At 47.2% G+C, this 20,533-nt stretch overlaps 1 protein-coding gene across 2 annotated transcripts in view; it reads right to left on the bottom strand.

Moving 5' to 3' along the window:
- Positions 1-1,412: 1,412 nt before the first annotated feature.
- Positions 1,413-20,533, bottom strand: part of TRAF3IP1 (TRAF3 interacting protein 1) — a 62,262-nt gene continuing 43,141 nt past the window's right edge. For both annotated transcript variants that reach the window (XM_044913462.1, XM_021678978.1), the window contains 2 exons: positions 3,763-3,986; positions 1,413-1,919 (listed from right to left, as the gene is read on the bottom strand). In XM_044913462.1, the coding sequence (XP_044769397.1) occupies positions 1,754-1,919; positions 3,763-3,986 (390 nt within the window). In that variant the 3' untranslated portion in view covers positions 1,413-1,753. The remainder of the gene's footprint in view (positions 1,920-3,762; positions 3,987-20,533) is intronic.

The following is a 20,533-nucleotide window of genomic DNA, read 5'->3' as shown; positions in this document are numbered from 1 at the left end:
TGATCTTGAAGTTTCTGACAAATGCTTATCTATCTTATAAAACTTCACTTTATACAGAAGATGGATAAATGTCACGATATGAATGAAAAGATAAATTTCCCTGAACTTTCTTCACAAGGAAAACAAAATATACACGTTTGAAAATACAAAAATCCAAATGCTTATGTTTTCTCCAGCTGTGAACTGAACCGCACAACCCATACACTTATAGAAAAAATATGTGATTGTTTTTAATGATTTATGTATAAAATAAAAATAAATTTTATGATACAATTTAATAAACTACTTCGTACAAAATTTTACTCACATAAAATGTATGCAATTTTTTTTTTTGCAACACAAAAATCCTATTCGTATGTACAAATTCATAAAAAGCAAACACATCTTGAAGCAAAAACAGTCCATTGGGTTGTGGCTAAGTCATTTAACTCAGAAGAAAAGAGACGAGTACATGGAGGGCTAGTTAATGGACACCCCTCCCACCTCCAATAATGCGTTTAGTGCAATCTATCAAAAATTTTATGCTGAGTGGTAGAAATGACAAAGTGGCCAATGTGTCAAAATGGCAGAGCTTCATAATCTGATCCTGAACTTACTCAGCTTGGAAGAATCATATAACCACCTTAGAAAAGGATTTCTTTTGGAAATTACAGTAAGGAAACCTAACCTGTACATTTGTGCTAAGCCTTAAAGAAGCAGAACTTTCTCAGGCAATTCTAACATTTAAATGGCACGGCGTGGTTCACACCATAAATATCTAGAAATAACAGTATCAGGACCCAGACCTTATGATCTGTATGTCTCCAAACACTGGGTTCCTTTATATACAAACTTAAGACTTTCATTAAGTATTTACAGTATCATATGTGAGTGAAAAACTTAAACCATGTTCTAAAAAAAACCTTGCTGTAAAAAACAATTTCCAAAAAAACAGTAACATCAAAAAAATGTTGCAAATTGGTGCGTCCCCCAAAGTCTTCCTTCAGCTGTTTGCCCCAAGCCGCCCGCCTCTCGGGAATGCACATCTAATGGGAAGGATTAGGAAAGACACCCAGGCCACTGGGGGAAGGCGAGCGCGGGCCTGGAGCAGCTCACTGCTACCCACATGGGGAAAACCCTGGGGCCGAATGTCCCTGAAGGACATACTGAAATCTCCTTCAATTTATGAACTTTAAGGCTGCAAACACAAGCAAGAGGCCGTAGGGACCAATGAGAAAATGACAGAGATATACACAGTTGCAAAGAGCTTTAAAAAAAAAAAACCTCAGGTGAACCTTATCAAGATACAGACTGAAATGAACCCTTTCGGAGGGGAAATGAACTCAAAATAGAGCAGACTCATATTCAGGCCCCATTCTGTTTGTAAGTGCCCATCAGAAGGGAGCCATCCTTCACTCTGCTCCCCTCAGGGTCCCGTCACCAGACCTAAAACCTGAAACCGAGGGTGTCGCATCCCTTGCGTGCCACCTGCACGTGCCTGCTAGCGAATTCTGGCACAGACCTGAGCAGGACAGGCCGCCTCAAGACGCAGAGAACACGCTGCACGGCAGGCAATGCTCCCGCTGGAGGAAGGGGAGAGAACCCGGCCCCTCTACACACAGACGTGCCTGCACTTTCAAAGCTCTGCACTTCGGACAGAGGACACGGAGAACTTCATTTTCTTAGGAAACTGAACTTAGAGAATAGTGACGTTCTATCTTCCTTTTTATTTTCAGACTGAGGAGGACTTCCAGCTTTGGAAACGTGTGAGCTTTCACCTTCTCGAACTCAGGTTGATACTGTACACCATTTTCTGAATCTTCTCTTCGTTCTTCAGGATGTTGGCCTTGACAGCACAGATCTTGTCCTGCTGGTCCTTGATCAGCTGCTCCAGCTCGGCCAGCTCGGCCTTCAAGGGCTCCACCGCACAATCCGTGATGCTGGCGGGACACAACACGGGGCCTTGTGAGCACCAGCCTCAGCTTACATTTGCTGCTGCTGCTGCTTTTTTTTAAAAAGATTTTATTTATTTATTTGACAGTCGGAGAGAGACAGCGAGAGAGGGAACACAAGCAGAGGGAGCGGGAGAGGGAGAAGCAGGCTTCCCGCCGAGCAGGGAGCCCGATGCGGGGCTCGATCCCAGGACCCTGGGATCAGGACCTGAGCCGAAGGCAGACGCTTAATGACTGAGCCACCCAGGCGCCCCTAGATTTGCTTCTTGATTGAAACAAATAAAGAAGACAAAAGCAAGTTATTCACAGCATCCAAAGAAAAAGGGTAAAAATATAAACATACTCGGATAATGATATAAAGGGACAAGGACCTCACACCTGGGAAAAACGTTATTTACCGCCCCACAGCCAAAAGTGAAGCCAAACATGCAATCACACAAAGGAGCCCACTATTCCTAAAGCCCCACATCATATGTCGCAGAGCCCTCGGACGGCAGGGAGGCGAGCAGCGTGGCCACCAACAAGGGCCACGGGCCCAGCAGCCCGACATGCCCCCCACCTTCCTCAGGGAGGCTCCTCCAGCTGCCAGGGCGCTCCACCCAGGCTCCTCCAACTCACGAGTTCGAGGTGTGAGGCCTTTCAGTGCTGGGTTACCTGCCAGGAAAAATCTAGAACGTATTTGGGAAAGCAGAGGTCAAACTGGCCTTTTCTTTAGTTTTTTTAAGCATATAAATACAAAATAAATACAAAGAAGAGTGATGGGGCGCCTGGGTGGCTCAGTCATTAAGCGTCTGCCTTCGGCTCAGGTCATGATCCCAGGGTCCTGGGATCGAGCCCCACATTGGGCTCCCTGCTCGGCGGGGAGCCTGCTTCTCCCTCTGCCTCTGCCTGCCGCTCCCCCTACTCATGGGCGCTCTAATAAATATTTTTAAAAAGACTCTATATAAAAAACAAAACAAACAAAAAAAACGAAGAAGAGTGACAGTTTCCAACCATCCTGCCACAAAGCAAACTCAGGTTCTGTAAGGAAGAACCATCTGGGTGCTACTTTTCAGTACCTTAAATCAACTGTAGGAAGTGCCAACAAATCACCGTGCTGGGCTTGGCCCCAGAAAGTTCATGGCGATTTCCTAACTCCTCTTCTGCTGGACACTTACACTTTTAAGGGACGTTTTGGGAGTAAGCAGGCTAATAAGATAGCAGCTTCATTATCACACAGTGTTTTCCCATTGGGCTTACAGACCGAGCACCCTGTCCGCTCACGTCGTTTTCTGACAAACCCTTAACAACTGATAGTTTCATGCATTCCAGATTCCCTGATTATAAACAAAGAACATCAATCATTTCCCTGAAGTAAATCTCTTTTTAGTGGTTATTATATTTCCTTTACAGTAGCAATTTCAAAATGGGCTCATCAGCATTTATTTCTTTTCAGAGTAAAAAATTAAAATACTTTCAAGTACAGTTACCAAACTTTGGGGATTTTGATAAGACACATAAAACAAAGTTCCCCGTATTGTTTACTGCCTGTATCTACTTGCGTGAACATTAACTCCAAATCTTTCCTAACTGATGCAAAGACGTGCCCTGTGCGGACGACTGAGGAAGGAAAACATTTCCTTTGGGGAGGTGTCCCCGCTGGGCTCCCTGCGCCCCCGTCCACGCCCACGCCCACCTCTCCTCCTTCTGCAGAGCACCCCCCGGCCCCGCCCCCCCACCCCCCCCCCCCCCCCCCCCCCGCCCCGCCCCCGCCCACCTCTGCTCCTGCTGCAGAGCCCCCGCCCCGGCCCCTCTGCTCCTTCTGCAGAGCCCCCGCCCCGGCCCCGCCCACCTCTGCTCCTGCTGCAGGGCCTCCCTGTGCTGCTTGTTCTCGCTGTGCCACAGCTGCAGCTCGTTCTGCATGGCGTCCACGTCCTCCTGGATGTAGTCCATGATCTTCCCCAGGGGGAGCGCGCTCTTGCACAGGGTCTGGATGGACACACGTAACTTCTCGATCTCCTTGGAAACGATGTCCTTCTCCTTCTTCCACGCTGACTCAAAGACAAGCGATTTCTCCTACAGTCAGTGGGGAAAACGGGAAGAGAAGGAAGCATCCTCAGCCCTAAGGCAGGACCGGGACTTCCTGAGGGGGTAAAGACATGGGAGTGGGGACAGAACTGGCTCGGGCCAGCAGCAGCCCCGAGGTGCCAAGCACTGTGCGGGAACGTACACGGTGCCCAGTGACGGTCCATCCCTTCCCTTCTCAGAGGTAGAGGGGTCTTTACCTGGAAGGCTGTCGGAGAGGCACATTTCTATACAGTAAGATCTATTTCCCAACTGACCAGAAACTTATTGTAGTTACTGTTACCAAAGCTGAGGGACACTGATGATTTTCCCAGACAGACTGGCTGAAAGGGGCCCTGACCCTGCATCTCACTCCTTGAATGGACCTCCTTTCCATCTCAAAGGACTCTGCAACCCATCTCACCTGCAAAAGGGGGAAAGAAACCCTCCAGAGTGATGTGAGAGTGAAGGGACGGGAGGTTCGCAAAGGAGGACATGGTGGACAACACCAAGCCGGGCAGAGGGCCCGCTGAATAGGAAGAGCTGGACGGAGCTGGCTGGTCTGGAGGGCGAGGAGGCCTGGTGCCCTCGGCGGGAACCACTGGCAAGGGGGCCGGAGGGGTGCGATAAGGAGAAAGAGGCAACTGAGAACTTCATTCACTTTTGGCCAGGAATTCTCTTCACATGAGCTTTTATCACAGACCTCTCTGAATTTCAAAAATTGATGTAAGTTGATAAGAAGCAATGAGTCGTTTGGCTTCCTGGAAAACCTTTCCTAGTAAATGGACATCGTTTAGGAGGCCCTCCCTGGAGGCTCCCACTCCATGAGGCTGGTTAAGGTGTCACTGCTTTAGCCACTTACAGTATGAGTCGAATGCTGTTAATTAAATTATAATTAACTTGTTTTATTAAGTTCACAACCATCTGTGTTACTTCTAACGTCAGGTTCAGACTGTAGGCTCCAGGAGGGTAGGAACCCTGTGTCTGGATCCACCGTGGCCCACATAGGTTCTCCTTAGACATTTATCAAACGAACAAATGAAGTGAGGAAATAATCTACCTGTCAAGATTCTAGCTCCACTAGCTACTGGGCTTTGGCAAGCATATGGAAAGCCTTAATGTGATGCCTGGCATACAGAAACTGTTAAATAAACAGGAGTAGAAATGAAAGGTAAAATTCATAAACTAATAAGAGTTCATCAAGGTTGCAGGATACAAGATAAACATATAAAAATCAATTATATTTCTACATACTGTCAACACATGGACACTGAAATTAAAAACAGTGTCATTTACAATTGTATATGTAAACAAAAGAGAGAAATACCTAGGTGTAAATATAACAAAATACGTATAGAACTTGTGTACTGAAAATTACATAATGTGGATGAAAGAAATCAAAGTAGACCTAAATAAATGGAGAGACATACCATGTTCCCCAACTGCAAGATTCAAATATTGTAAAGATGCCAATTCTCCCAAATTGATGTACAAGTTTAACAAAATTCCTATCAAAATCCCAACCAAATTTTTTGGAAATATAGACAAGATTATCCTAAAATTTATACGGAAGGCAAAGGAACTAGAATAGCTAAAACATTTTTTTAGAAAAGAATAAAGAGGGAGGAATCAGTCTATCCAATTTCAGGACTTACTATATAGTTACAGTAATCAAGACTGTGTGGTAGTGGCAGGACAGACATACACAGACCAATGGAACAGAATGAAAAATCCAGAAAAAGACCCTCACAAATATACCCAACTGATTTTTTTAAAAGATTTTTATTTATTTGAGAGACAGCATGAGCAGAGTGTGGGGCAGAGGGAGAAGGAGAGGGACAATCAGACAACCCCCCCTGAGTAGGGAGCCCGACATGGGGCTCGATTTCAGGACCCCAAGATCATGACCTGAGCCGAAGTCAGCTGCTTAACCAACTAAGCCACCCAGGTGCCCCTGCCCAACTGATTTTTGCCAAAGGTGTAAAAACAATTCAATGAAGGAAATAGAATCTTTCAACGTGTGGCACTGGAACAATTGGATATCCACAGGAGAAAAAAGGGATCTTGACCTAAGTCTCCTATCTTACACAAAAATTAATTCAAAATGGATCATTGACCTAAATATAAAATGTAAAACTATAAAACTTTTAGGAAAAAACCTGGGAGAAAATCTTTGGAATTTAAGGCCAAGCAAAGAGTTCTCACACTGTTACCAAAAAGCATGATTCGTTAAAGAAAAAACTTATAAAGTAGACTCTATCACGACTAAAAGCTTTTGTTGTGGAAAAGACCCTGTTGAGAGGTTGAAAGATAAATTAGAGAGTGAGAGTACATATTTTCAAACCATGTATCTGACAAAGGACTAGTATCTAAAATATATAAACTCTCAAAACTCAACAGCAAAAAGCAAACACTCCCATTAGACATGAGCAAAAGACACAAACAATCCATCAAAGAGGATACACAATGGCCAATGAACACATGAAAAGATGTTCAAAATCATTTTATCAGGGCAATTCAAATTAAAGCCACAATGAGATCACTACCAGGATGGCTTAAAAAAAAAAAAAAAATAGTGCCAACGCCACATGCTGGTGAGCATGCAGAGAAACTTGATTACTTTTACACGGCTCGTAGGCGTGTAAGACAGTACAGCGCCTGTGGAAAATAGTTTGGCAATTTCTTCAAAAACTAACATGCAACTAGCATCTGACCTAGCAACTCTACTCCTGGACACTTATCCCAGGGGAATGAAAAGGCACATTCACACGGAGTCTGTGCATGGATGTTTACAGAAGCTGTATTCAGAGCAGCCCCAAATTGGAAACAACCCAGATGCCCTTCAGCAGGTAAATAGTTAAATGAACTGTGTGCTACACTTACACCCTGGAAGCTGCTCGGCAATAAAAAGGAATGAAGTGCTGAGTCACGCGACCACCTGGATGCATCTCCAGACAGTTATGCTGAATGAAATCAGCCAATCTCTAAAGACATGCTCTATGATGCCATTTGCAGAACATTCTTGAAATGACAATATTATAAAAACAGAGAACAGTTAGTGGTTGCCACGGGTTAAGGAGGGGTGAGGTGGGAGGGAGGGAGGAGGCGTAGCTGTAAAGGGCAAGAAGAAGGACCCTTGTAGGGACGGCACTGTTGTGTTTCTCGACTGCATCAAGGTCAGTATTCTGGGCTGATGCTGTACTGGGGCTTTTACGAGATGTTACCGGTGGGGAAAATGGAGGACAAGGGAAATCTCCATCATTTCTCGCAGCCACATGTGAATCTAAAGTTATCTCAAAATAAGTTTAGCTGAAGAAGAGTTAGTGGCCATACAAATGCCTTTAAAATAAAATGCTAAATGACTAAAATGAATTCCAGACAATAAAAAACTACTTCTCAAGAAAAAAAAGTGTTGTCTTTACACAGATCAGTGAATCTCTTGTTAACTTAGCTGAACAATTTAAAATTCTAAAACCCATTCAGGGGCCACCTGGTTGGCTCATTCGATTGAGCACCCGACTGTGGATTTCAGCTCGGGTCATGATCTCGGAGTTGTGGGATCGAGTCCTGCATCCGGCTCCGTGCTCAGAGGGAGTCTGCTTGAGGTTCTCTCTCTCCCTCTGCCCCTCCCACCCCCACACTTGTGCTCTCTAATAAATAAACCTTTAAAAAATAAATAAATGCAATTCTACTAAAACCCATTCACAATGTTTATTAAGTAGTTCCTATGCATTTGGCATTGTGTTGAGTCTGATACAGAACTGTTCAGGATCCGGAACTTAGGATGGGAGGCAGAAACATGCAAAAGTCCAAGAGAACTGGTGAGTTACAAGGTAGACCAAGACACAGAGGAGCTATGTGGCCCAGCTCCCTTCTATCCTAGGTCACCTTGTCAAACTCCCTCATCGTTCTGTATCACAGCACCAAGCAGAATCGGGAACACTAACCTTACATTTATAACTTTATTTTTAAGGGATTAAGAATTCAAAGCAAAATGCATTTGGGCTGGGGTTATGACAGTCAGGAGAGACTTTCATTACTGCTTAAAGCACACTGCCACAAAGCACGAAAATTCTGGTGTTTTAAAACAAAAACAAACAAAAAAAACCCTTTCACTTAAATGAACATGGCAGGGTGGAGTGGCTAAGTCAGTGATTGTTTGCTTTAAAAGCACACCTCTCTGGCAATAGGCTCACAGAGCTGTATCAGCAAATTTTCAGGCAAACATAACCATTACAAACCCTTGTTTTATAGACTTCTAATACGTATAGTAAAATATGAGAATCTACTACTATATTCACCACCCAGGAATGAGTCATATGAAATACGCTTAATTTCTGGAAACAGAAGAGCAAAAAATAATGAAACTGTAGGACCTACAACAACCTAGAATGCAGGAGGACACTGGGGAAACGGGGCGAGGGGTCTGGAACATGTGCTCGGCAGGCGCGAAGCTGGTGCCAATCCGGCTTCGCCACCTCCTAACTTTATGGCCCTGGGAGCCTGACCTGACCTCTCTGTACCTCGGTTTCATCACAATAAAATGGAAATCATAATATTTATCCTGCAGGTGAGATTAAATGGGATAATATGAAATAAGCAGCTCGGTGCCTCGCACATAGTAAACCCTCAATAAACGTTAGCCATTACCATAAATTTCTCGGACACGCAGAGCCAAACCGCGGGCCGGGCAGGAGGGAGCAGGCGCGCTCCTCCTGCGGGGCGGCGACACCGCTCCTTTACCACCAGCGGACTCGTCCGCGACAAGACACTCCAGGCCAGGCGTGTTCGGACGACTCCGGTGCATTCCGAAAAATGCCTTTGTGCAGTGTCAGCACCAACTAGAAGCTGTTATGTCCAGCTTCCGACAGACAGAAAGGTTCTGCCACCAAAAACACCCCTTCCTCAACCCCATCTCCACTTCATAAACATAGATGACCCACTCCCGTGAAATTCGATCTCAAAACTCCTTCCTGGAAGACCTGGGATTCGGCTCCGGGCACAACCAGCTGCGGTGCCCTGGCCACGGCCCCCCCTCCCCATGGGGGACACACAGGGGTGGCGGCAGAGTGCGGCTCACAGGGACACACCGCCACCGGCCCGGGGCCTCCTGCCTCCTACCTGCGGGGCCTTGCGTCTCGAGCAGGCTGCAGGCTACTTACTCAGCTGCTTTCTGCAAGAAGGCCTCCGACAAAGTGTTCCAGCGTTAGGCTGGCCGCTTCACACATGTGCTTTAGAAAAAGTGATTTTCCAAGACTTTTCAGGTCAACAGTTACTTACTTCTGGGACTTAATATGATTTGCATTTACCACACACATACTTGTCCCCAGAAATGTGAGCATTTGTGTTTATGGTGATTTTTAAGTTGACAGTGATTTATTCTAAGTCATTTAAATAAAAACTCTGAACTAAAAAGTTTGTTTCCTTAAAGTTCAATCGCAGTGCTTCATAAGAAAGTACTATTTTTAAGATAATGCCTTAGAAGCCTGACCCTCTGTCCCCGCCGGAAGTTCCTCCGAAGCAGACTTCAGCATACAAGCGGAGGGCCGTGGCATCTGCATGCTGCCCTCCCCCCGGTCGCTGGATCCGAGGGGTCACCAACACTGCTGAGCAGCACTCTACCCTACATTGAGCAAACCCAATAAACAAAGGCCTGATTAATGCAGGGTGGGGGGAGGGCATACAAAATCAAAGTATTTGCTTTAAATAACATTCTCTCCCATGACCTCAGGAACTGATTTACATACAGCCTGCCAAAAGTTCATTTTCTTCATAAACCGAGGAATGCCAGCATCCAAGTTACAGGAGAAACACAGAGACTGACAGAGTAACTATTCTGAGTGTCTTGCTCATCCAGAAATATTCGATCACCCAATTCTGTAAACCAAACATGCATCTCTCAAGTGGGTCAAACCAGATCCCTTAAACGCACAGTAAAATAAAACCGTGTGTCATCAAGTACATTAACCTTTTTGCGCACACACAGAAAGGCACAGAAAACATAAATGTGTGGTGTAACAAAATGATAAAGTGACTCAGGCAGCCTTCGCCTGGGTCAAGAAAGCAAACTCAGCCAGGGTCCCGAAAGCCCAAGGCCACCGCCACGCTGCCCTCCGTGTGCGCAAGTGCCGAGCCTGCGTGCCTGACCCACTCGTTCGGCATGGACAGAACCACATGGCGCACGTCCATGTGCGTCTGCCCCTTCTGCTCAAGCGCACGTACACCACTCATCTGCACTGCTGAATGGGAGGTACTTCGTTACGGGAATACACCATGAGTTATTTACCCACTCTACTGCTGGACGTACGGGTTATTTTTGGTCTGGGGCTATTACAACAACTGTTTACGAAACGTGAGTACTCTGAACAGCTAAGTCGTAGGTAACAATAGCTAGAAACAGGCGGCACAACCGTGAATAACCTCTCTGTCCCAGTACACGCGGGCGCAGGATTCTCCGGGATACGCAATGAGAAGTGGCACCGTGGGCCAAAGGCTGTCTAAGTCTCCAACTCTGTGACCCAGCGTCAAACGGTTTTCCAAAATGGTTGTACCAAGCGACATCAAATAGTTTTCACGAACCAATGTTTTATTTCTATGCATAAAATACAAGAACACCACTCCTCCGGCATCGCCACAATCTGACAGCTGCAGGTAGTTAACTGTGACACGAAACCTTCCCGGTGAGAGACGGGCTCCCTGCAGCGCCTACAGACCAGGGCGGAGGTGCGAGCAGGATGCAGCTGGAGCGCACGTCTACGAAGGGACGCAGTACGAGGGCCATGTGCCCGGGCAGGGCCACCCAGACACCCGGACCTGGGGAGACGTCCCACCTCTGCCACTGACGGGCTACATCAGACAAAGTAACTCCGTGCCTCCGTTTCCGAACCTAGGACACAGGGATGGTACTTATCTAATTAATTACCGTGCAGAAGGGTGATGTTTACAACTGCTTCGTCATAAGGAGTCCTGCAGAAGCCGTAGCTGCTGTGATGACCGTCCACACAGCTAAGAACTGCCTGGCAGGCTTCCACGGGAGGAAAAACGCATGCCAGGCACCTCCGAGCACGTGGTACAGGGTGAAAGATCACTGCATGTTAGCTCCTTGCACAGACAGGAGTGTCTCCGGACGGGGGGCTGGGAGTTCGAGGGAGGCGGCAGGTGACTGAAGCGGTAGCCAAAGGGCAGTGCAGCGCAGAAAAGACATCTCTTCACATCGGCCTTTCGGACTGCCCCGAGAATCGGAAATAGTTTAAAGACCACCTTTGATCACACAGAGAGTGAGTCGGATGGACACTAACAAAGCCGGCAGGCAACAGGGAAACGCAGAACTCAAATTCCCAGCCACAACGACCTTTCCTCGACTTAAAGTCACGGAAGTAAGTCAGGAATACGATTGTACTGGCCTAAAACGGTCCTTTCAAACATTTTTATGTGAGGCTATTCTCATATATTTATTCTCTCAGAGGAACTTTAGAATATTCCTTGCCAAGCTCCAAAACATCCACTGAATATTTACTGGAATTCCATTAAATTTATAAACTAAGCTGAGGGAAATAACATCTCTATCATATTGAGCTTCCCATCCAGAAACACTCTCTCGACTTTTTCCAGGCCTTTTATATTTCTTGGTAAAATTCTGTGGCTTCTCAAAATAGTTGCTATAAATTTCTTGTTAAATGCATGGCTCTGTAAGTTATGTTTTTGTTTCCAGTTCTGAAGGGGAACGTTATGCGCATTATTTTCAATGGGCTATTGCTGACACGTAGGAAAAATACTGACTTTGTCTATCTGTGTTGACACTGGGCTTCACACACATTTGTTTCGAACAGTTGGCCCTCTGGGGATCAGTTCCCCTGGGGGACTGCTGTCCTCTTGGAATGACGGTGATCCTGTCCCCTCCTCAGGAGGAGGAGAACTTCGCACCTCACTTGTCTCTGCGCTGGCTGCAGCCCCCTGCCACCCCGGACAGGACTGTTTGACAGCCTCACCCCTGCGCAGCCCCCCGTGCTGCCAGGATGTAGACGGCCCCGTGCAGACACGCGCTCCCCCCATCCTCGTCACTGCACGTTTCTAGTCATAAGGGAAATTGAATTCTACATTCGCCATTTATCCTTAAGAGAAAACACACCTACCAGTGACTTTATTTGGTTCAAGAACAGTTTCTTGGTTAACGAGAAGAGAAGTAAGCCCTGTTTAGAGGGGGCCGCAACCACTGAGCTCGGTTTGTTTTTAGCTGAGAAGGCTGCCTCCTGCCTGGATGCGGCGGCAAGATGAGCAGGAAGCAGAGACTATTCACGGAAACAGAACCATACTTATCTAACAGAGGTAGATCTTCGCTCCTAGGATATATTCCAGTTTACTATTAATTATATAATAAAATATGTGCTTTAGTTCCTAACCATGAACTTTGGGTTCTTCTCTTTCTTTAAATCTCTAAAACCCATTCTAGCTACAGATTTTTAAAGTTCTATAATTCTTTTAAAATATACTAAGTAGATTCCGGCCAGAAGAGGAAAACAGGAACCCAGCTAGGAAACAACCACAAAACAGAGCAAACCATCGGGGGCTGCTATTTCCAGGCCGCATCTGAGGGTCTGAGAAGGACAGGGGCCAGCCCACCCCAACCCTCACTCGCTGTGTGGGGACAACCTCCTGGCTCCGCTCAGAGCGTGAGGAGGCGGAGGTCCCTCCGTGGGGCAGCTGGCAGGCTAGAACCCGCAGACAGGGCGGGCCAGACTCCAGGAGGTCCCGGAGAACCGTCTGAGACAACCACCACGGCTGAGAGAGCCTGTTCACAGGCCCAGGCGTCCAGGGAAGTTCCAGCACACCACTGGAGCGACGAGCTTGGACGCACTGACGAGGGCAAGAGAACAGTCTGACTGTATCCCCATCACCTCTCCAAGGGGGCACAGTGCAGGGCCAAGAGAGACCTCAGCTCGTGATTTCTCCTACGGGGCTAAGTGATAGCATGTGGGGGAGCCCCTGGCCTCCCCAGCTGTGCAGGATGCTGCCGAAGAGACCTACATCTTTCTCGCCGCCCTCTTCAGACTACGGTGTCTTGAGCCGTAGGACTCAGGGGCAGGGAGCAGCTGGGAGAGAGGCAGACAGGACTCTTGGAGGACATCAAAGGGACTCAGGTCCTACTGCACTGAAGACCCCATCAAGAAGTCCACCCACCAGCTGCTAGGGACATCTTGCCCATGGATCCCTACCCCTGCCGGCCCACAGTACCCCCAGCGCTCAGCACGCCTCACCCACACGCACTCCCACCTGGGGCTGGCTCCCTGTGTGATGGCGGCAAGAGCAAGCTTTGACAGCTAGCCAGTGAGCACATGAACAAAGCCAGCCTGAATCTGCAGGCCAGGGAGAGACCACAAACAAGAGCTTCAGCTCAGCCCTTGGAAAAGCAAAAGGAGGGCTGTCAGCACCCACCTTGGGGTGCTGCAGGATTGAGAGAAGGCACACAAGCTTAAGCATTCTGCCCCAAGAGGGAGCAAGAAACTCAGGGCAGGTATGTCCACAGAAGGTCTGAAAAGCTTCAGAATCCCAGCAGGGCTGACAGAAGGTTACGTGTCTCCCGAAGTCAGGGAGTAAAGATGGACGAGGTCACTGGTACTTCAAGGCGAACACAGCAACGCAAGACTCCAAGGAACATGACAATCAGGGAAACATTGGCACCACCAAAATATCTCGGTAACCTTCCAGTAACTGACCCCCCAAACATGGAGATCTACACGTTTACCTGGTGAGGAACTCAGAACAGGTGTTTTAAGGAAGCTCAATGAGCTACAAGAAAACACAGAAAGACAACCCAATAAATTGGGGAAATCATACATGAAAAAAAATAAGTAGTTTAACAGAGAGACAGAAATCATAAAGAAGAACCAAACAAATTCTGGAGCTGAAGATACTATGAACAAAATGAACAACACAACGGAGAGCACCGACAGCACAATGGATCGGGAAGAAAGAATGTGTGAGTTCCAGAACAGACCTCCAAGTTATCCAGCCCAAGGAAAACCAAACAAAAAAACAAGAGTGAAGGGGGTAAAGAAAACCCAGGTGATCTGAGGGATACCATCAAATGAAGCAATCGGTGACTTACTGGAGCTGGACGGAGGAGAGGGGGAGAAGAGGCAGAAAGCTTATTTAAAGAAATAACAGCTGAACACGTCCCAAGTCTGGGGAGAGTCTGGGTATCCAAGTTCATGATGTTCACAAAGTTCACCAAACAAACTCAACTTCGGGAGACCCCGTTCAGACACGTTAGAACAGAACTGGAAAATCACAGGCAAATAGGGACGACTGGGTGGCTCAGGCGGTTAAGCGTCTGCCTTCAGCTCAGGTCATGATCTCAGAGGTCTGGGATCGAGCCCCGCATCGGGCTCCCTGCTTTAGTGGGGAGTCTGCTTCTCCCTCTCCCTCAGTGCTTTCTATCCCTCTCTCTCTTTCTCTTACACTTGCTCTCTCTCAAGTAAATAAATAAAATATTAAAAAAAAAAAAAGATAATCACAGGCAAAGAGAGAATCTTCAAGGCAGCAGGAGAAGAGCTTGCACGTCCCAAGGAACCCCGTAAGACCGCAGCGGATTTCTGGCCAGGAGGGGGCGGGACGATGCACTCGAAGGCTGAGGGAAACCAAGTGCCCAGGAGAACACGACCCAGCAAAGCTGGCCTTCAGAAAGAAGGCGAGGTAAAGCCGCTCCCGGGCGAACGGCGCTGAGGAGGAGTCGGCCAGCAGCGACCTGCCTCCCAGAAAACCCCGAGGGGAGTCCGCATGCTGCAGTGAAAGGCGCGGATGGGGCAGGGGTGCAGGTGCGGTCAGGGAACACAGTGGCAGAGGGGAGCACCATCTGAGTTGGCGTCCCCCCACCCCCCGGGAGGAGGGAGGGCCGTAAGCCACTCAACTCTGTACAAAGGTGAAAGGACAGAGGACTTAAGATAACCGCCACAATAGTTTGTTAATGCACACAACATAAAGAGGTAAACTCTGACATCAAAAACATTTAAGGGAGTAAAAGGGCAGAGCTTCTGAAGTTAACTTGTTACCAGTGTGAACCAGACCTTTACCTATAAGACGTTTTATGTGAGCCTCATGGTAACAACAAAGCAAAAACCCACAGTCGATTCCCAAAAGACAGAGAGAAGGGAATCAGAGCAGACGGCTGGGGAAAATCATTATCACAAAGGGCAGGGCAAGAGGAGAAAACAGTACGATAGAATGAGCAAGTCCTTACCTATCAGTAATTACTCTAAATACAAGTGGATTCGGACCTCCAGTCAAAAGGCAGAGCTGCTGAAAGGATAAAAAAGCGAGACCCAGTCGTATGCTTCTGACAAGACTCATTTTCGCTTTACAGACACACAAACTGGCTCAAAGGGATGGAAAAAGATATTCAATGCACACGGAAACCAAAAGAGAGCAGCGGTGGCTACACACATTATACCAGGCAAAATAGACTTTTAGCCAAAAACTGTGATAAGAGACAAGAAAGGTCCTGTCATTATTTGCTGATGAGGGTCAACTTGTCAAGAGAACATGAGCACTGGAAACGGTCAGCGCCCAGCATCAGCGCACCTGCACACATCACGCAAATACCGCCTGGGGGAGGAAGAGCGCGTCTGGACTCCCGCTGTCCTGACCTCGAAGCTCCAGGCAAACAGAACCCCGAGATACCGCGCACCCTCCTGAGTGCTGACGTGGTGGCAAGAAAACCAGTGGCATTTTGCGAACAGGACAGCTGACTCCGGGGTGCCCTCGGAAGACCAACAGACTGGGAAAACGGAATCAAGCACGGGCCAGAGTTGAAATCACGGGCCCACTGCAGCAATTCCCACTGAAGCATCAACCACACATCCATGTGCAGCCCAAGCCCAAGTCACTGACGCCTTTATTGCACTTCCATCCCATCGGGCGTTCCCCTGGTCTCTTTACAACTGTGTACTTGTCACGCAGGTTTCAGGGGCTCAAAGATCACCAGGCACTTGCAGGCATCCCTCCCACTGTGCTGCTACCTGGGGAGCGAAGCGCCATGAGGTCAGGGGGTGCGCTCAGGGAGCGACTGGCCTCATCCCTGCTGCTGACACAGCAACCGGGGCAGATGGGTCAGCGAGGGATCTGTCCAGGCCCCCTGTCCATTCCTGGGAGCAAGAGGAAGAAGCGTAACTGGCCCACATCCGGGCCACTGGGCAAGGCAGCAGTGCACATTTCCTACTGGTCGGGAAGACGCCTCAAGATCTGCCTCAACTCTGCAGCTTCCAGCTCAAATGAGCCAGGTCCAAGGGGACGCTCCTACCACCCAGGGACCGAGGTGGGCACAGGCTCTTTCCTCCCCATGCATTAAGACTCCAGGTCTTCCAAGGGGTTAATAGGACCAGCCCTTGTGCACAGAAACCGAAGGACAGGGTAGGCAGCTCCCCACCCTGCTCCTCCAGGGTCAGCAACCATCCAGACCAGAAGTTCTGTGGCAACTTCTGATTCCTGGCTGTGCATCAGAATCACCTAGGGAACTTTTTAAGCTACCAAGGCCAGGACCCTGCCCAAAGATGGATCTACTGGGTCTGAGAAGGAGCCAGGCACCAGTATTTAATAAAAACTCTCTGGATGGTTCTAACGCACCAGCAGCTCTAAGCAGATGCACCTTCAAGCACCTTTCAAAGGACGTAAGATTCTAAAGTTCACCTGCTTTACATTTTATAACATTTTCCATGCTATAGGCAGTGACAACAAAAGAATCTAAGTTTTAAAATATACTTTAAAGGCCCCTGGGCGGCTCAGTTGGTTAAGCGACTGCCTTTGGCTCAGGTCATGATTCCGGGGTCCTGGGATCAAGCCCCATGTCAGGCTTTTTTTTTTTTTTAAAAGATTTTATTTATTTGACAGAGACAAACACAGCAAGAGAGGGAACACAAGCAGGGGGAGTGGGAGAGGGAGAAGCAGGCCTCCCACTGAGCAGGGAACCTGATGCGAGGCTCAATCCCAGGACCCTGGGACCATGACCCGAGCAGAAGGCAGACACTTAACGACTGAGCCACCCAGGTGCCCCTTAATTTTTTTTTTAAAGATTTTATTTATTTATTTGACAGAGACACAGCGAAAGAGGGAACACAAGCAGGGGAGTGGGAGAGGGAGAAGCAGGCCTCCCGCAGAGCAGGGAGCCTGATGTGGAGCTCAATCCCAGGACCCTGGGATCATGACCCGAGCCGAAGGCAGTCGCTGAACCGACTGAGCCACCCAGGCGCCCCCCCACATCTGGCTTCTTGCTCAGCAGGGAGCCTGCTATTCCACCTGCTTGTGCTGTCAAATAAATAAATTAAAATTCTTTAAAAATATATAAATAAATAAAATAAAAATACCAGACAAAATAATCACACCCAAATTTACCATTAATCCTACAAGGCAGTTTCTGGGCAACATGAAACCCACTTTCTGGTTGGCATGTGAACTGAAGAAAAGATGCTCAAACCTGTAATAGAAGTCAGGATATCAGAGGTCTTCCACAGAAAATACATTCCACAGAATTAAAGATGAATAGAAGGCGTGAGTCCAAAGACTGGAAGAGCAGAGGAAAATTCAAATGAGGACAGTCAGATCCCAAATACCCTTTGCAAGTAGTGAGGCCAAGATGGCAATGATATGTTGCAGACGGTGCTCTGACCTGTTGATGTAGATATGGGGAGGAGCTTTCGCTAAGCTTGTGCTCACCATGCCTTGCTCCTCCAGCTGTCGAAAAGTCAATCCAAAAACACACAGACAATTTCAGTGAGTGGTTGAGGCCAGGAAGAAAATGAAGTAGGGTCGGAGCCTGGTGGGCGATGGGGTGGAGGACTAACGAAGCTGGCTGGAGGTGGGGAGGGGTCTCTGAAGAGGTGGTATGTGAGCAGGGACTTGTGGTGACAGAAGAATCTCTGACTAAGCAAAATGGGAGTTTTCTCTGATGGGTCCTACTACGGTCCACCAGGCCTAAGAGACCGGCAGCCCGCCTCCAGATAACTTTGGACTATCAGCATAAACAAGGGCAGGAAGAGACCTGGCCTATAGGAAAACAGGCCCATAATTCTGTACAAACACCTGCTCTCCCTACTTCCCACAGACAACCAAAGAGTAATTGGGGAAGAAACAAACTGCACGAGTCTGGGATCCTGCTGGACTCAATGTCCATGGGGCAGCTGGACTCAATCATCCCAGGACTTCCGGGGTGAGGATGGGATGGGGACAGCACAAGGAATCACAGGAGAGCATGCTGGAGAAGGACCCTCCCAGGGCTCCAGGCCTCAGACCCATGTGCCCTGCAGGCAAGAGGGAAGGAACCTGGGACGAATCAGCAACAGTTGACCATGGAACCATGTGGGCTCCGAGCTACCGGGATCTCAAGCCACCATCGAATAGCAAGTAAGCTCTTGCTTCTGACCAGCAGTCCTGGGAAGACAAGCCCCCAGAGAGGACCAACTTCTTCCAAGAGGGAGGGAAGGGCATGCAGCCCCAAGGCTCCACAACTTCCATGAACCAGATCACTCCTCTAACTTCAACTGTTCTAGGGCACAGGAAGTATTTTTATAAGAATTAAGTATATAAAACTAACATAATCTTGATTCTAACACCTAACAACAACAGCACAGATGTGCATGAAAACTCCAGGACAGTATCAGATGACTATGGACTTCTATTTTCAAAGATTAGTAAGTTGGGGCGCCTGGCTGGCTCAGTCAGAAGAGCATATAATTCTTGGTCTCGGGGTTGCAAGTTCGAGCCCCACAATGGGTGTATATATTGCTAAAAAATAAATAAATCTTATAAATAAATAAGTAAAATATTAGTAAATTGAATATGGTTTTGCATTGGATAAATAATAGACCATGAGCAAGCAAAGGTTACTTTAGGAACGTTAAGAATTGCTCAGCATTAGGAGTTCTATTAATATACAGTAATCTCAACAGCTGCCAAGAAGATAATGTTTGATAACTTTGCACATCCATTTCTGATCAGAGTCCTGGAACAGTGCCCAGTGTGTGGCAGGTGATGAATAAATCCTGACTTAAAAAACACGGTAACTTATAATCACAAAACAAGTTTATATTAAGGTTAAAAAAATGCTAAATAAACACCAGTAATGTGAGGGTCCAACTTAAGAAATTAAAAGGACAACAATAAACACAAAAAGAGTAGAGGAAGGAAATGAAGAAAACAGGAGAAATCAGTGAAAAGAACAAAGATACAAAAGAGAAGACCAATGAAGCCAAAAGCTGATGGTTTAAAAAGGCTAACAAACTTCTGAAAACACTGCTTCAAAAAAAGAAGAAAAAGGACAAATTAGCAGTACTATTAATAAAAACAGAACAAAACTAAACTACAAATAAAGCACGTTTAAAGAATTCTATCAACAAAAAAAATTCTATCAAGAACTTTTGCCAGGGGGCGCCTGGGTGGCTCAGTTGGTTAAGCGACTGCCTTCGGCTCAGGTCATGATCCTGGAGTCCCTGGATCGAGTCCCGCATCGGGCTCCCTGCTCGGCAGGGAGTCTGCTTCTCCCTCTGACCCTCCCCCCTCTCATGTGCTTGCTCTCTCTCATTCTCTCTCTCTCAAATAAATAAATAAAATCTTTAAAAAAAAAAAAAAAAGAACTTTTGCCAGGAAACTTGAAAATTTAAAAGATATTGACCACCAAAACTGACTCAAGAAGAAAGAGAAAGCCTGAATGCTCCCATAATATAAAAGTAACAGCAGTGCCCTAAAGGTTTTCCATTGAGGAAACATCATGCTCAGCCCCACAAACTATCAAGAGACATACCATTCCCTCGTCCACCATCTCTTCTGGAAAAGAGAGAAAGAACCCTCCCCAGCTCCCTCTTAACCTTGGGACTAACACAAGACAAGGATCGTACGAGGAAAAGAAAATCACGGGTCCATTTCATCCATGAATATAAATGGAAAAATTCTAATTAGCAAACAGAATCTACTAGTGGATGGAAAAGATAATATAGTATAACAATGTTGGTTTCATCTCAGAAACGACCACTTAAAAGCTACAAATGTCATTTAGTGAATTAAAGAAGTATAATGGAATCATCCCAATGGAGAAAAAGCATTTCATAAAATTCAACACCCATTCATGATAAAGCCCCATAGTGGGAAAAAAAAAATCAAACTTTCTTAATCTGTTTATTAAGTGCTACAATAAGTATCATCAGAAAAGGGTAAAGTCTAGGGGCGCCTGGGTGGCTCAGTCGTTAAGCGTCTGCCTTTGGCTCAGGTCATGGTCCCGGGGTCCTGGGATCGAGCCCCGCATCTGGCTCCCTGCTCGGCAGGAAGCCTGCTTCTCCCTCTCCCACTCCCCCTGCTTGTGTTCCCTCTCTCGCTGTGTCTCTCTGTCAAAAAATAAAATTTTTTTTAAAAAAAGGGTAAAGTCTAGAAGAACTGTCATTAAAAATCAGAAAGGAAGAAGGTGGCCTACTATCACTGTTACTACGCCTCTGGGAGAGGGATCCTGGAGGCCCCGTGGGAGCGATTAGACAACAGCACGGGAAGCACAAGGCCTGGACAGGAGGAACACGGCCATGGGG

This window comes from Neomonachus schauinslandi, chromosome 3 (genome assembly GCF_002201575.2).
Source record: "Neomonachus schauinslandi chromosome 3, ASM220157v2, whole genome shotgun sequence".
In the NCBI taxonomy this organism is placed as follows: domain Eukaryota; kingdom Metazoa; phylum Chordata; class Mammalia; order Carnivora; family Phocidae; genus Neomonachus; species Neomonachus schauinslandi.
Note: the sequence above shows the minus strand (reverse complement) of the source record. Positions and strands in the feature narration are given on the sequence as shown.